The sequence below is a fragment of the Mus pahari genome, chromosome 12 (genome assembly GCF_900095145.1).
Source record: "Mus pahari chromosome 12, PAHARI_EIJ_v1.1, whole genome shotgun sequence".
NCBI lineage: Eukaryota > Metazoa > Chordata > Mammalia > Rodentia > Muridae > Mus > Mus pahari.
In genome coordinates this window covers 78,750,918-78,767,725 of record NC_034601.1, presented here as the reverse complement: position 1 = coordinate 78,767,725, position 16,808 = coordinate 78,750,918, and the positions used below count along the sequence as shown (strand labels likewise).

General features: G+C 44.3%; 1 protein-coding gene across 1 annotated transcript in view; it reads right to left on the bottom strand.

Moving 5' to 3' along the window:
- The window catches only part of Map3k7cl (MAP3K7 C-terminal like), a 40,701-nt gene that overhangs the window by 13,094 nt on the left and 10,799 nt on the right, over positions 1-16,808 (bottom strand). The window contains exons 3-4 of the mRNA XM_021209906.2: positions 10,441-10,502; positions 602-717 (exon numbers count right to left, since the gene is read on the bottom strand). Of these exons, the coding sequence (XP_021065565.1) occupies positions 602-717; positions 10,441-10,502 (178 nt within the window). The remainder of the gene's footprint in view (positions 1-601; positions 718-10,440; positions 10,503-16,808) is intronic.

Here is a 16,808-nt window from a genome sequence, read left to right as displayed (position 1 = left end):
GGGGTCCCTGATGGAGGAAATGGAGAAGGGACTGAAGGAGCTGAGGGGGTTTTTAGCCCCATGGAGGGAGCAACAGTGTCAACAAGCCAGAACCCCCCCCCCCCCCCCCCCCCCCCCGCAGCTCCCTGGGACTGGACAACCAACCAGAGAGTACACATGGAGTGACTCATGGCGCTGGCCACATAGGTGGCAGAAGATGGCCTTGTTGGACATCAGTGGGAGGAGAGGCCCTCGGGCCTGAGGGTGTTCAATGCCCCCAGTGTAGGGGAATGCCAGGGCAGGAGGATGGGAGTGGGTGCGTGGGTGGGGAAGCACCCTCATGGAGACAGGGGGAGGGAGATGGGATGGGGAGTTCTGAAGGGGGGACCTGGAATGGGGAAAACATTTGAAATGTAAATAAAGAAAATATCTGAGAGAAAGGAAGGAAGGAAGGAAGGAAGGAAGGAAGGAAGGAAGGAAGGAAGGAAGAGCGAGCTTTGAGTGGAAGCACACCCACAGACCTTTTCCTAGGGCACAGGTAAAATCGCCAGGTCTGCGGAAAGCTCCCTCGGGGCCCACCCCAGTCTCTGCTCAGTGGGAGAGTGGGTGGGAAGGCACTTACTTCCTTTCCTCAAGCAAGGCGATCTCTTTTTTGACTTCATGGTACTCTTCTGCTATTTGGCAGTGTTGTTTAAACACCTGCATGGACTCTACCGAGTCGTGACAAGGCGGCAGAGGCTGCACAAAGAAAGAGAAGCCATCAGTCCATCCCATTGTCAGGAGGCAGTGTTGTGGATCAGCCGTGGCACAGAGCCAGGCGACTTCTGTTTGTGGGACACAGAGTGATGAGACGGTCATACCAACACGGACTGTCCTGTGACTTTCGTGGGCACCTCACCCCTGAACCTGGGCCCTGAGACATAGTGCTACACGTCAGTTACCTGTTATGTGTAGATGAAAAATACATTTCCCGTTAACTTTTGCTTCTCCTCGGAAATTGCAAACTGCTTTACGAAAGGTCAGTGGGAAGGAATACTCAGGTTCTCTGTTTTTATCTCCTTTGTTTGTTTGTTTGTTTGTTTACTTCATGGTCCAGAAGCACAAGCACATCAGAGTCGGGCAGACAAGGTCCCCTTCTGAGAGGTGTGCTCCATGCAAGAGACAGGGTGCGAGGCTGGAGAATGTGCTGGCAGAATTAACAAACTGGTAAGGAAGACCAGCCCCCCACAGCCCCCCACGCCCTGCTTGTGACGTGTGAGGCTGAACAGAGAACAGATTTGAGATTCTTCTGTCCTCCCATCGAGGAGAAAAACAGGTCCACTTGGCAAAGTTTTCTAAATATAACATGAAAAAAAAAAATCCTACTTCCAGAAATCATTTTTAAAGAACTAGTTTTCCATGAGTTTTTATTCTTATTTCTACATCAGCAATGCGTGATTCCAAACACTATTGCTTGGACTCGAAGTTAATTGTCTTTTAATGAGTTTTTAAATCACTCCCTAATTATTTATAGAAAAAAAAAATGTAAGATCCGAGAACCATAAAAGTTTGCTGTTGAACAAGTTATTTGGTCTTATCTGACATTATAATCTCCGTAGGTAAACAGTGTGTCTAACTGGGTACTGTCCTCACTATTTTATATTAGTAAAGTATGAACTAAAGGATTTCTTACTATATCTTTCCATATTCTTCAAACACACAGATTTCTTTGGGTGGGCGTTGTATTTGCTCAGTAAATAACAGAAATAAATTTATCCTCTGGCCAATAGTTAAGAGAACTCTGCTCACTCAAAGGAAATAAAATTCTAAATAGATGTACACATGATTGACATGTCACACTGAGATTTCTTAACATGCACAATTAATGCATATTACTAAGTTCCACAGTATTTCCAGATTCTCATTAGGACAAATTTTACATTCGTGTGGATCCTCATTGTTTACTTAATTCATGTAGAATCTAACAATAATCTCTTGACGGGGCATCTTTCTCCGGATCCCTGTGGGCACATTTACAACATCAACCCAGCTGGCTGCAATTACGATCCTTTGCAATACACAAAAATATGGGAAACTAGGGCACAGTAGTGTGACAATATAGCTCACCCTGGGAGCCAAAGCCCTTGCCAAAGGAATCCGGAACTCCTGGCTCCTCCAGCCTGTGTCCCAGAAATCTCAACCCACTCGCCAATTTTCACCTGTTACGCTGGCACGTTACCAAACTTAACAGTCAGTGGAATGAAGGCAACATAGCCCGCATCCCCAGAGCCAAGCTCTTAAATCATTGGTGCCCTGTCAAAGGATTTGCCTACTGGCAGCCATAAGATTACACATGTCATCCAGTCCTCATAAACAGCGCATAAGCCACACTCGGTTCAAGCAGAATTCAGCCCATCGCTTGCCGCCTGCAAGTACCTGGGCTATGACTATGTCATAGTCAAAGGAATCAGTCCTGTATAAAGGCTCTGCAACCCTGGAAGAATAAAGGTGCTAGATGCTGATCAAGGTGGGTGCATCCTTTCAGCTGTGGTTTAAAAGGAAAACTGAGAATCCCAAGCACTCTTCCTTCAGGCGAGGTGAGGCCCTCCCTCCTCCCTCTTCCCTTTTCCCTCCTCCCTCGTCCCTCCTCCCTCCTCTGCCCCTTGCCACCTTGCAACTCTTTGCAATAAGTGGGATTTTCCCCGTGACTTTGTTTTTGTGTTTTGTAATTTTATGGGTATGGGAGTTTCATTCCCGTGTGTATTTATGCACCACATGCATACAGTGCCCCCAGAAGCCAGGAGGAGGCAGACCTCCTAGAACCAGAATTACCACCTGTTCCAAACTGCCACATGGATGATAGTGATGGAGCCCACATCTTCTAAAAGAGCAGCGGTTGTTCTTAAATGGTGAACCATCACTCCAACCCCTTTACCTGTTTTCATCTGCACCTTAGCACACTACCACCGAGTGACATCTCTAGACCTTTTTACAGTTTTAGTTTGGGATTGGATCTTGTATGAACTCTCATTGAATTCACTGTGTAGTCCAGGTGATCCTCAAATCTGTCTCCTCAAGTGTCAGCCCCTCCACCCCATGCCCCCGGCAGCCAGAATTACAGATGCACACCAATGTATATGGCTAACTGGTATCTCTTAATTGAAGAAACTTCAATAAATAAAGCACTGTATTTTAGAAGAGGAAGAAAACCTCTGGGCAGTGGGGAGGGCCAGGAGGGGTGAATATAATCAGAACACATTATGTACACAGATGGAAATGCCAAAATTAATCCTATTTGGTTTAGAATTAATACCACCTTTCTAAACCATTTGGCAGGATACTTTTTACCTAAGCAATGTGGTTATGCTACTAAGGGTATGTGATTAGTTAAATAACTGAACTGTGTCCTTGGAAATGTGTGAGATGGCAAGCCCCATTTATTGTAAACCACAGTACATGTTGATGCAAAGGTGGTTTTTCCTTCTTCCCTCGCCCATCCTGGATGCTTTCTTTCTGGGGTCTGCTGGCTGAGGCTCACTTCATTTCTACTCAGCGTTTGCCTTTCCTGACTCTTTTGCCAGGGAACTTCAAAATCCTCACCACTTTAAAATGTCAAGCCATTCACTGCTAATCACAAATGTTGCAGGGCGCAGCAACACGTTCGATGGTCAGCAGCATCTGTTGCCATTCGAAGACAGCGGACATTTATCCCAGCCTAGAAAACTCATTGAAGAATTAATTTATTTCCATTGCATGGGCTTTGCATCCCTGAACAAATTCCAGTCAATGAAAGTATTAAAACATTTAGGTTTTATATGAATTAATGGATGGATGGATGGATGGATGGATGGATGGATGAATGAATGAATGAATGAATGCAACACGGGATAATGATTTGCTACTCTGTACTGCATCCTAATACACATTGCCAGAATTTTTAAACAGGTTCTCATGTCATCAAGTTGGCCCTGGTATTGCTACGTAGCCGAGGATGACCCTGAGTTTCTGATCTTCCTGCCTCTACCTCTGGGTACCACCATTCCTGGTGGATGCAGCACTGGAGATTGCTCCTCGGGCTCTGTTACACCAGCAGAGCTCCGACCCCAGCCCTCTACGGCCATAGGATAGGTGTAGACTGCTCTTAGGCGCCCTCTTGCTCTCTCACTCTCACGCGCGCGCGCGCTCTCTCTCTCTCTGATGGCAGTTCACTCTGGCCTTCCTAGAGCTCCTCAGAGGAGGAGGAGCTGCTGTAACCAGCAGTGTAAACTAAATTAAAAGAACATGTATCCCTACCATCCAAACATACGAGCATGATTTATAGTTTTAAAACAAAGCTACCAGCTCTTGCTTGCACACCAAGGCAGGAATATGATGCCTGGGGGGCGGGGGGAGGGAGAGATGAAAAAGTCTTTGGAGTTGATCAACTCCAAGTTCTAACTTGTTATAAAAACTGGAAAATTCATGACTCTGGAGGTGAACACACGGAAGAGAGGGAAAATCACCCGTCCTTGCCAAGTGCCCAGCTTTGAGGAACTCTGAAATAGAATATGACGCTGTGTTGGCCAAAGCTTGTGGCCACCACTACAGCAGCGCGAGTATTGAATGAACCCAGCACATGGCGATACTACACTGGCTGTGGCTAATCCAGGTGATTCTCGTATCATTAGAAGCACAGCAGCACAGACTGGGGAAAAGTAGAGCAAGGAAAGTTTTAGTGAAAACTTTCTGGGGCTTTAAAAAAAAAAACAAACAAAAAACAAAAAACAAATGCATATATAAAATTTAAAAAAAAAAAAAACTACCAATAGGCTTAAACCCAGTCATCTATGATATAACTGGTTTGCAACCCTGCTTAACACATGCTCGGCTAAAGTATAATTTACAAGGATTCCTAGTACAGCTGGAGGGAAAACATTAACTTTTGGGAATAAAAGTATCAGCTTCTTCCAGGTATGGTGCACTCCTGGAATCCCAGTCCTTGAAGGACAGAGAACCAACAGTTCAAAAGTATCCCCCCCCCGGCTACATACTGAATTCAGCACCAAACTGCTATATCAGAAGACTGCTTCAAAAAGCAAAACGGATTTTAAAAAAAAAAAAAATCAAAACTACAATAAAGATGGTATTTCTTTTTATTCCCACCACTCGATTTAAACTGTTTCCATTAGAGAGCTTTGCACCGATGTCCCACGCTGTCCGGCCGCGGGGGAGCAGTAAGTCAGCTTCATGTTCCAGCATCGTGTTTTCCTGACATCAGGAGATGCAGCCCTTGTTATCCTCTCCTCAGGCTGCACTTCCTACACTTTGAGGGCCTCAGTACACATACTCTTCATAGGAGAGGGACTGACTCCAAAGGGATGGAGCCCTCACCAGGGCCCTCACCGAAGCATTGGAGCATTCGCCCCTGGGTTCCGTCTCTGGTAGTAACCAGCCCCAGCCCCCACCACCCAAAGCAATGGTTCAAGATTCTAGAACGTAGAGTGAGTGTTTCCACAGAAATTGCTTTTCAGCCTCACTCCAGCCTCCCTTCGAGCCAACTTTGAGACACAGTTTCCCAAGGCACAGACTGGGGCTTGGATGAGGTCAGAGCCCAGGGTAGTGACTTCCTCTTCACCCCCTTTCCTGTGAGGATAGAGCTTGTGAAGGTTTTAAGTTACACCGCAGAGCCGGGGAGGGAGCCGTTACGGCCCCTGGTGTCCTGCCCAATCACCAGGACTAATTTAACGCAGTGAAGTAAGAGAGAAACCAAACCGCGAGCTCCTGTTCCAAGAATGTGGCTTGATCCACTGCGCGCCATCTCAGCCATCGGTTCACAGCCTCCAGAAGGGTAGCCCATCCTTTGGAAGGGAGCCCGCTGCGAGAAAGCAGGCTGCCAAGCACACCTCAGCGAGGGGCTGAGCCGGCTTAAGCGTTTCCGTTTTCTGCTTGGCTACTTCAGAAACTACTGGCCCTGTCCACTTCAAAAGAACGCAAGAATTAAATTCTCCTACCCCAGCTTCCCACACAGAAGATATATTTAGGAAGGCAAACATTCTACAATGGTTGTGAGGAGTTTGTATTGACTCCTTGATTCTCAGGATTACCTACTTGGTAGGGGAACAGAGGTTACCCTCCATGTTAATGTCTCTCAAAATTAACCAGCACAGTCTACTGCGACAAAGAGGAGAAAACTAGTCTAGGTTGACAAAAGGAAGATCTAGAGTTCATTCAATTATGACCATTCAATTTCTTACCACTTTAGGACTTTAAGGATTTGAAGATATGGAGTAACTGACATTTCTTTAACACAGTGAGTGCAGCCCTGTAAGTGCTGAAATTTACACTGTGTAACTTACATTTGTATGGCTTGGATTAAAACACATTTGTGTCCTTTCTGTTGCTCCAGAGACTATGAAAGAGCTATGTAATTCAAGAATTCCCAGACTTTTCCCTCGGTTGTTCCTGTGTTGTTGTTGTTGTTGTTGTTGCTGCTGTTGTTGTTGTGTCTATCCTAACAACCATTGACTCAGCTTTTAAAAAAAAATTTTTTTTTCAGGGCTAGAGAGATGGCTCAGTGGTTAAGAGCACTGGCTGTTCTTCCATAGGTCCTGAGTTCAATTCCCAGCAACCACATGAGGGCTTACAACCATCTATAGTGTGGCTTGACGCCCTCTTCTGGCATGCAGGTGTACGTGCAGATAGATCACTCAAAAATAAATATTTCTTTTGCAGAGTTACAAAATCTCTCAATCTCCTCCATATACTATATACATATATATAGTATATATTAGTGGTTAGTCAGAAAAATATATTTACATATTTATATAAAACTATAAATTTATATATATATATATATATATATATATATATATATATTTTTTTTTTTTTTTTCTGATTAGCCACCAAGACACTTTTATCAGTGTGTGGACAAGAGAGAAATGATGGCCATTTCAGCACCCCTCAGCCTTTCCCGACCACAGTTCCAGAAAGGTATTGAAGTTGCCATGTCCCAGATGCCAAATGATATACTGAGGCAAGCAGGAAAAGAAGTTTCTGGAAAGGCTGCCCAGATAATGATACATTATGATACTCAAGGGAAACTGTGAAATTGTCTATTTGTAGAAGTGACATCAGATTCGGGACTTACAGGACTCTGTCTGAGAAAAGGCAAGTTCAGTATGTACCACAGAGACACCTGTTAGTGTTGTCTCCCGCCAGATGAGCGAGCTTTAGAAGGCTTTGAAGCTATTGCTCAATTTGTTATGTTTTTAAAAGACCATTGTTTTCCAAGTGCCTTGGCTTAGTGAGGAGAACACCCAAACCTCTGTGGGTAACTCAGAATCTAGAGGCCTTGCCTTTGTGCTACACATTTAGAAATAAGTCTCTTAACCCTGAATATTTTGTTCAATCCAGAATTTCACCAAGGAAGACCTATTTATGTTCCACGTCATTTGTTAGGTCTCCTCATCGGCAGACTTCATTCCTACCCTTACCCGAGTGTGAAGCAGCTACCAGAGGAAGAGGGTGAGGCTTGCAGAAAGCCAGCTTTGAGTTAAGCTATAAGGACACTCGGGCTGTAAGACGGACTTGGTCTCACACTGGACAGGGAAAGAAGTTTGTCATTCTGAACAGAGAAAAGCCAGAGCTCTGTCAACACCTTTCCAATTAGAAGAAAACCACTTTTCTTTTTCTTTTCTTTTATGAAGAAGTAATTTTTCATCCCCCCTTGAAGTCGTGGACATAGGACAGCACCTTCTTTTGTCCTAATTCTACAAATTAAACCTGATAACCAAATACTGCTCCTGATGCCCACAAGGGGTTTGGAAACTTAGTCCCAAGAAAGAAATGTAAAATTAACCTCCCACCTGCCCTTGCGCAGAGGCCGAAGGCCTAGAAACGAACAAGTAGAGCAATGTTGACTGAATTCTACCTTACCCTGAGGTCTCTGACCCAGAGTCTTGCGTTAATAGAGACATCAAATGAAAGGTTTGTCATAGCTATTCTTGCCCAAGGCTTTTTTTGGCTTCTGTGAAAATAGCAGCACCGTGAGTTGCATGTTCAAACATGTCCACATTCTTGGCAAAGCCACAGAAAACTCTCGGGGGGTCAAATTGGCGATAGAGTATCCACCACATGGATATTTTATAGCTACGCTTTATAAATCACCCAGGAATGTGCGAAGGATATCAGAAAGTCCCAACAGGCTTTATAAGGCACTTCTAGAACCACGTCATGGTAACCTTGCCAACCTTGAAGCAAAACAAGCCTCAGTTTATCAAACTAATTTGAACGGCCCATGTGTCCCACAAGTAGTAAGAGAAAGAGATCAGTGAATTGATTTAGATGAAACTTTGACCTCAGGTTTACAGAGTATGCAGTGTTCCTCACGTCCAACTGTAAGGAAGGCCTGGCCCAGGTACAGGATGGCCCATGAAGCAGTTTCTTTGCTTTCAGTACAGGACTCTCTACGTAGCCTGGCTTAGATATGCGTTTGGGGGGCTTGTTTGTTGGATTGACTTTTTTGGCACTCACACCCTGGAGAGTAAAGATTATAAGCATCAGCTCTTGACAGATGCATTCCGAGCCAAAAGTCTCAATCTCATCTTTCACTGCAGAAACACAAATTGACTTGAACGTGTTCTGCTGTGCGCCTGGCGACGTCCTCTCTGCTCAGGAAGCGGTAATGCAATGACCACAGTGAAGGAGAGAGTTCAAACCGTGAGGCCTACGTCCTTAAAGATCAATAACGAGGAAAGTTTCACACTGGAGGAAAAGAATTAAGTAGATTCATTTCTAATATATTTCAAATAGAATTATAAGCTGTAATTGGGGTTACATGATTTAAATGGACTTAACAGTGCTCTAACAGGAAATTATCTGGATAATCATGTGGAAATCTGGGTAATGCCATGAATCCTCTACAGACTGAGCCATAAGCTAAGAAAGATCACTGATATTCCAATAAGAAGAAAAATGACTTTTCTGACACACAGAGAGAGACAAAGACAGAGAGACACAGAGACAGAGAGAACTCATTATTTATAATTTCATGGGGGAACAAGAACTTGGACTGACTTCCTGATCTACCTTCAGAACATGCTGAATCCTGTTGTTACCCGATTTCCATGATAATAAAACAGCTTAGTGGGGAACTGCATCAGCTAGGGGAACACAGTCCTTTTCCAGTCCCTGCTCTTTGCTGGTAGTACATATATAGACAACAACACCCCCCAAGACAGTGCTCAAGGACTCTAATGTGTGACGTGAACAAAACAGAAAGAAAGGATGCTAGTCCAGTGCGTAAGTAAGGGAAGTGTGATTAGGTATCAGCAGCTAGAGATCCATGTTGACATGTCACATGGGGCTGGGGGCAGGGCACAGAGAAATAGCTGGAGAGACCTCTGCTAATGAGTGCAGCTTCCTACCTGCCTGCTACTCAGACTGAGATCTATAGAGGTGATTGTGATCTGTTGAACAACCTCCGATGCTGGTTCTGAGGTGCTATACCCACGGCTAAGAGAACTGTTGCTCTTTGAGGACCCAGGTTCAATTACCCACAACCTCGTGGCATCTCACAACCATCTGTAACTGCGGTTCCAAGGGACCTGATAATATTGGACTGGAAAGTGATACACAGAGAGACATAAAGGCAGAAACACTGTACACACAAAATCAACACTCAAAACCTCCTTGCCTAAAGCCAGAATATTCCATCTAAAATATTAAAAGTAAATTAGCATCTTACAAAAATACTCTGATGTGTTCAGCTGGGACATCTTTCCCTAGGTCATCTAGAAGTGATATACACCAAATATTTTCTCACAGAACCAACAATTTTCTGAAGGTCTTAACTCCCACTTGCTATATCCCATTAGACCAGTGATTCTCACCCTTCCTAACGCTGTGATCCTTTAATACAGTCATGCTGTATTAAATTAAATTGAATTAATACCTCATGCTGTTGTGACCGCCAACCAGGAAATGATTTCATTGCTAGCTTGATAGCTATAGTGTTGTTACTGTTGTACTGTAACTATCTGATATGCAAGAGATCTGATATGTGAGCTCCAGAGGGGTCACACCCACAAGATAAGAACTGCTGCCCTAGAAGTTGTCAGAAAACTGGAAAAAGAGGCAGGTAGCAGAAAAAAAATTATTCCAAAGAAAGCCTCGGCAATATGACGGTTTTTCTCTGCAGGGTTCAATACTAAATGGAGCAGAATTCCAACGGCCTGGAGACATCGTGATAAGGAACAGGGGGTCACATTCCCAGCTCCAGCTACTTGACTCTGAGCACTTGGAGTCCAGGTGTCACAGCTGGATAACCACAGGCATTCCCTAACTGCTTCTGTCTGACCTTGGAGCTCTAAGAACACAAATGCTTAGGACTTAAAAGCTATCTGCCCTGTGTATCAATTTGTATTCCCCACGCAGCCGTTTGCTGGCTCCGCATATGTGTAGCAGCGCTTCAGGGAAGCAGGCAAGCCTTGGCAGAATCCTTACCTGGAGCTGCTGCTCTAACTCTGGGAAGACCAAAGGAATGGCATCTTCAGATGGTGTATCATCTAAAATATAAAAAGATGGGTGGTTACTCAGCATGCCCTGTGTCTCATGAGGACCAGCCATCATTTTATGTGTATATGGAGGCACACAAAGCTTTTCAGTAAGTGTGTGTGTGTGTGTCCTCTAATGTCCACTCTAATGACTCTCCAGTTGAAAAGGGCTACTTAATACTATCACATTAGCCCAAACCAAAAAATATGATCTGCATGAAAGTGTTTTAACAAGGTGCTAATGGGGTAGCCAGAACCACGTCCATGGGGCAGAAGGGCATGTGTGAAAAGCCGTAGCTTCACTGGGAGAGTTTACCCTTTACCCTGTCATACACCTCCATTTCCAAGCACCTGTCCAGAACTCGGTCTGGATTACTATGGGTAACAGCCAGCAGCCCAAACAGGGCCTTGCTCCCCACAGTGTCTGGCAACACTGCCAACCTGGGCAGAATCCACAGCTGCAGTTCCAAATGAGCGTGAGCCCACACTACTGGCATACGCAACCTGGCTCACCGTAGGCAGCTCTGGCCCCTTCAAATACTCTTGAAAGTCGTGAGGAAACCTAGCAGAGATGTTGTCTCAGATACTCCAGTTACCCCCAAATTTCTTCAAGAACAGTCTTGCTACACCAGCCTTGGTGCCTTGGAAACAAGATCTGTCTCTAGAGAACTTTGTCTCCACACGGACATTAGTTGTTCATTTCCAAACCTTTACCCCAGTACATGCCCAAGAATGCAACACAGACACAGACACACAGACACACACACACACACACACACACACACACACATAAAGCCATTTCAAGACATAACAAAGCAAGGAGATACATTATTTTTTATATTCTCACTAATGTAATCAAATTTACTGATAAGAACTAATTGGCGTTCGTTTTTAATTATGTATGTCATACATAACAAAGAGAAGAACAGTCATGATTGGTATCCTTAGAGATTTATTTCCATGATCCCTCATGAATAAAAAATTCTGAGGATGCTCACCTCAAATCCTTTATCTGAAATGGAGCATTTACATATAACTTACATGTATCCTCACACACACTTTTATCTCTAGGTAACTCCTAACAACACAAAAATGTGGTTGTCATGGAAACAATTGGACTGTATAGGTTAAGAAAAACAACAAGAAGAAATCTGTACCAATTCAGTACACTCAAGTGTTTCCTACCCTTGGTTGAATCCAGATACAGAAGCCACAAATACGCAAGGGCCACTCTAGCCCCTCCCAACTCTCTGAGAGCATGGTCCAAAATAAAATGTAGTAAATAACTCAGGGCATTTGTGGCTTCTGAGGGATGCTCTTTGACGGCATGGAAGACAGATAGCAGAGAGGATTCAAACAAGGACCAAACACCTCAAGGATCTGGTCACTCAATAGTACATGGTATGCTTTGGTCAAGAGCCTTGAAATAACATTCCCACTGAAAAGTGGCCTAAAATAATGGCAACATATCAGCAAACAAACTCATTTTGTAACTACAGTTGTGCTGGTCGATGGACGTCTATGGTTCACTAATAATCCTAAACACGGGCTTCATGGAAGGTTAAAGCCTGCGCCCCTTAGATGGTCCCTTCCTATCAGAATAAGGAACAGCAAATTCTAGTCAGTTACTGTGGCTTTCTCAATCGACATCATCACTGGCCAAGAGACTGGCTGAAATGATCGCAAGTGACACCTTGCAGAGATGCCTTCCGTTATAAAGTTTATAAGACTGATTTGGGTCTTCGGTCCATCTAATTCACCTCAGTACAGTTTCAAAAGCGATTTCATTGCGATTATTTGAGCTCATTGGGGCCAAGACCAGGAGGATTTGGCACAGAAAATAGAAACATACTCTACTTCGGCATCCCAACCCTGATGAGCATACATGAGGAGTCACTTGGAAGGAGAAACCACTTGCGTGAAGTACAAACACAGACAGGGCTTGAGAGAATTTCAGGAGATACCTAGAAGGAAGCTCCGGGTTTCCTGACATTTAAGCCATCCTGCCAACCGTGCGGTCACACTGCTTGCTTCGTTTTAAGAAGAGTAGAGGGTAATTATCCATTAGCTGCTCCATCGTGTGAACAGCAAACGCCCACCATGACCCAGAACAAGTGAAGCGACGTAGAGACCACGCTGGGATACGTGTGACTATGATTTGCGGATAAAGGAAGGTTTGCGATTGGACCTCTTTGAAAGGGAAATCTAATCTACTCGACATAATGGATGTTTTACAGACAAGCAGAAAGCAAGCAAGACCTTTGTTTCAGAATGGATCAAGCTGGATTAACCCGAGCAGGAAATAGCAGCGGAAACAAGAAAACCAAAGACAGATGCAAGGAGTCTACCAGCTCAGAGAGCCAACCGGCATCTCCCGCTCCACGCCATCTGCTTTAGCTGGCAGCCTTGCTTGCCAGAAATTTCAGCGTTTGAGAAGCTGCTTACAAAGCTGCCCCGTGTTGGTGTGAGGGGTGTTTACTTTTAAACAGTGGCTGCCTTCTTTGACTGGTTTTTAAAATAGGCAAATATTCTAAAAGCAGAATGATGAATCACAGGATTGGGCCGAGAGGAAAGAAGGAAAATGACTCAGGCAGGCCACCAGACAGCTGCTCCGCCAACATTTGGCCAAATCTTTGTAATACTTCCACCGCCGTAATGGATCAGAGCCCCTGAGAGTGGTCAAGTTTATTATGACAGTTCAGAAGCACACAAACAACCGTACAGTAGCTATACCAAGAAATCCCTAGGCATGTTTGTTCTTTTTTTTTCTAATAGAAGCAGTTACTAGATACATTTATAATGGGACAAGATTCCAGAATAACTGCATTTTTATTATGTCTATCATGGTCACAATAAGGACTCAGATTCCATGCTGAACTGGAAAGTCACTTTACCCTGGGCTTTAATAGGTTGAGAAAATAAAATGAATGCTCTGTGAACTTCATGGATCAGACAAAGGCAGGACTGAATCTCGGTGGTAGAATATTCACCTAACACGCATAAGAGCCTGTCGTTATCCCCAACACATCCTAACAGAAAGGCCAACTAAAATGCATCCTAAGGAATTTCTTTTTCCTTCTAAAAAGTATTTTAGACATGTTTGCCTATCTTGTGTAAGGGTATTTTACCCACATGTAAAATCTGTACCATATGCATACTTGGTGCCCACAGAAGCCAGAAGAGGCCATCTGACCCCCTGAGACTGGTATTATAGATGGCTGTGAACCACCAATGTGGATACTAGGAGTTGAACCCAGGACCTCTGGTAGAGCAGGCAGTGCTCTTAACCACTGAGCTATCTCTCCAGCAAGGATAAAATACACAAAGGAAAGAGTTAGAAAGGAGAGGGGAAAAATGAATAAGCAGATGCTCACTGCCTGTTTGGCAGCTGTGACATGACTAAGTCATGGTGGTCCTTAAGATAGAAGTTTCCTGATGGTATTCCAGCTGTATGGACACTCCACAGCACATTTTATGATGGGCTCCTTTCAGCATCGATAGAGTGGCCGTTGGTTGGTTTTCAAGGGCATTGTGTTTGCAGACTTCCTTAAACCGTATCATCTCTGTTTTTCCATAGAACAGACAAACAGGACTGGCAGAGACTGGAAGCTAAAGTCTCACTTGTATCTAGGAATTGCCTATTCCATCTGAGTCGTGGCAGAATGATGAATGGGGGAGCATTTGGTCCAGGCTATTGAGAACGGAATAAGGACCAAGTTATAAGAAGGAGAAGGAGCTCTCTAAAAGGCCATGGCTAATGATCGGCCTTGTGAGATGAGCTATCTCCTGGCCCAGGGCTCTTTGCACTGTCCCAATGATTTCCCAGAGTTGCATTTCATAAACCAGAACCAATTCTGGAACAGTGCAAACCATACCTTAGATTACACGCAAGTTTTATTTCAGTTTGGGAAGATGATTCAAAAACAATTACTGTACATGCTTAGTTTCCCTGTGCACTGGGGAGAATGTTTTAGTATAAAAATTAGATGAAACTTGAAATAAAAGGACAGACGTTATATGGCATGATTTCTGCTTTGTACCTTAAAGCCATGTCCCCAAGGGATCCAAAACCCCAAGGTCACACCTGGGTTTTTTTGTTTGTTTGTTTGTTTGTTTGTTTGTGTCAAGTAAGAAAGAAGAAAACTCAAACTCTGTCAAACAGTTGTACAAACCAACATTTGAGAACTGCTATCCTAGATGCTCTCTTGATTGGGCAACATTTCTATTAGACTTTGGGGTCCAAAGATACTGCTTCCATCATAGATATAACTGGAAGGTAGACTGGAAGACACTAAATCCTTGCTATAAAAACCTTGGGTTTTCATGCAGGGAGCCCAGAAGAAGAGGAGCCACACTTAACAGACACTCCCGAGCCCATCCCATTCCTCTGTACAGAACACATAAGGATGCCTCTGAGTAACTCTATTTTGTAAGCCAGGGAGATGGCACAGGTGGTACAGCACTTGCTACGCAGGCCCAAGGGTCTAAGAACCCAGGTAAAGGGCCAAACAGTATGGCCCATGCCTGTAGCCTTGGCACATGAGGATTAATGAAGTTCAGGTTCAGTGAGAGACCCTGCCTAAAAGAACAAAGGTGGACAGTAGTAAAGATACTCTCTGCCCCTGTCCATCACACTCACGCATACGCACACACCCAAACACATGTTTGCACATACCTAAATTAACATTCATATACACACCACACACAGACACACACAACAGTCACACAACATACTATACACATACATCAGAATGGGACTGGAGAGATGGCTCAGTGGTTAAGAGCACTGACTGCTTTTACAGAGGGCCGGGATTTAGTTCCTGGTGCGTACGTAGTGGCTCTCAAATACCTGTAACTCTAGTTCCAAAAGACCCAACACCTTCTGATCTTCTCTGGCATTTAGCATATACACAATGCACAAATATACATGAGGGTAAAAATATCCATATACGTGAAATAAAAATCTAAAAAATACAAAGTGCTGGACGTGGTGGCACCTCTGAAGAGGCAGGTGGCTTTCTGTGCTTGAGGCTATCCTGGTCTATATAGTGAGCTCCAAGATATCCAGGGTCATAAAAAGGATCTGTCTCTCTGGGTTTTTGGTGGTGGTGGTGGTAGCTTTTTTTTTGTTCGTTAGTTTTGCATTCTTTGTTTTTGTTTTTGTTCCTGGGTCACTCTATGTAGACCAGGCTAGCCTCAAACACAGAGATCCTCCTGCCCTCGACCTCCCAAGTGCTGGGGTTAAAACCATGTGTCACCACACCTGGCTGGCTCAGTCTCACAAAAACAAAAACGAGCGAAACCCACTATTTTTCTGCACCCTAATGGCTTCATATACCTGTGACCTGTGCAGCCACCAAGAGTCACCAAGACCAGATGAGCCACACCTGCTTTAGTGATTTGACTCAGTGTCTTCATATTTGAGCAAAGGGTCCTCCATTTGTGTCTTTTGCTGTGCACCATCCCACCCCACCCCACCCCCAGGCAGTATGGAGATGGAATGACCTCCAGCATGACCTCTGAGTGCTGGTGACCCGGAGGATGTTCTGCAAGCCACCAAGGGTAAAGTGATACTCCATAAGCAAGTAGCCTATGTGAAGCCTTCTGATCTGAGAGTGGTGCACAGCCTTTCCTGGAAACGATAGCCTTGTGAGAGCTCATAACTGCCCAGAGTAACAGCCAGGGGACGTCAGCAGCACAGGCGGCATGTGAACCTCAGATCCGCCTTAATGGTGGATGTGAACGTGAGTAACCACCGTAATTTCTTTAAGACTCGGTTTTCTTTCTGCAAATGGGCAGCGTGACTTTTTTCAGAGGCTGTGGTGGTGGTTTTTCCCAAGTGCAGCCAGCACCCTCAAGTCTTATGATTTACTTTCTTCATCTAAACCTGAATTTAAAAAGTGTCTCTCCACCATTTCCTCACCGAAGCAAACACTTCCTTCGTGAAACGTTACCTGAAAATCTGAACTCAAAAATTTAAGTAGTTTTCTTTAAAATAAGGATGGGCCAGATGTTGCTAAGACAGCATCATCATCAATGACTTTAACCATTTTTATTTCTAGATGCCTCAGCTCTTGTCAGCACATCACAGTTTTATGCTAACACATTTTAAAGTTTTGCTCCCTGATTTCTCAGTGTTCTGTGTGACTTCTGTCTTGTGTGCTAGATGTTCAGAGTCGTGGAGCTGAAGTGCAGCCGGAGAGGTGGATGGGGTTGGACTCTGAAGAGAGAAAGCCAGTAGGACTGCCATTCCCTGATGGTTCTGAGAGAAAGCCAGTAGGACTGCCATTCCCTGCTGGTTCTGAGAGAAAGCCAGTA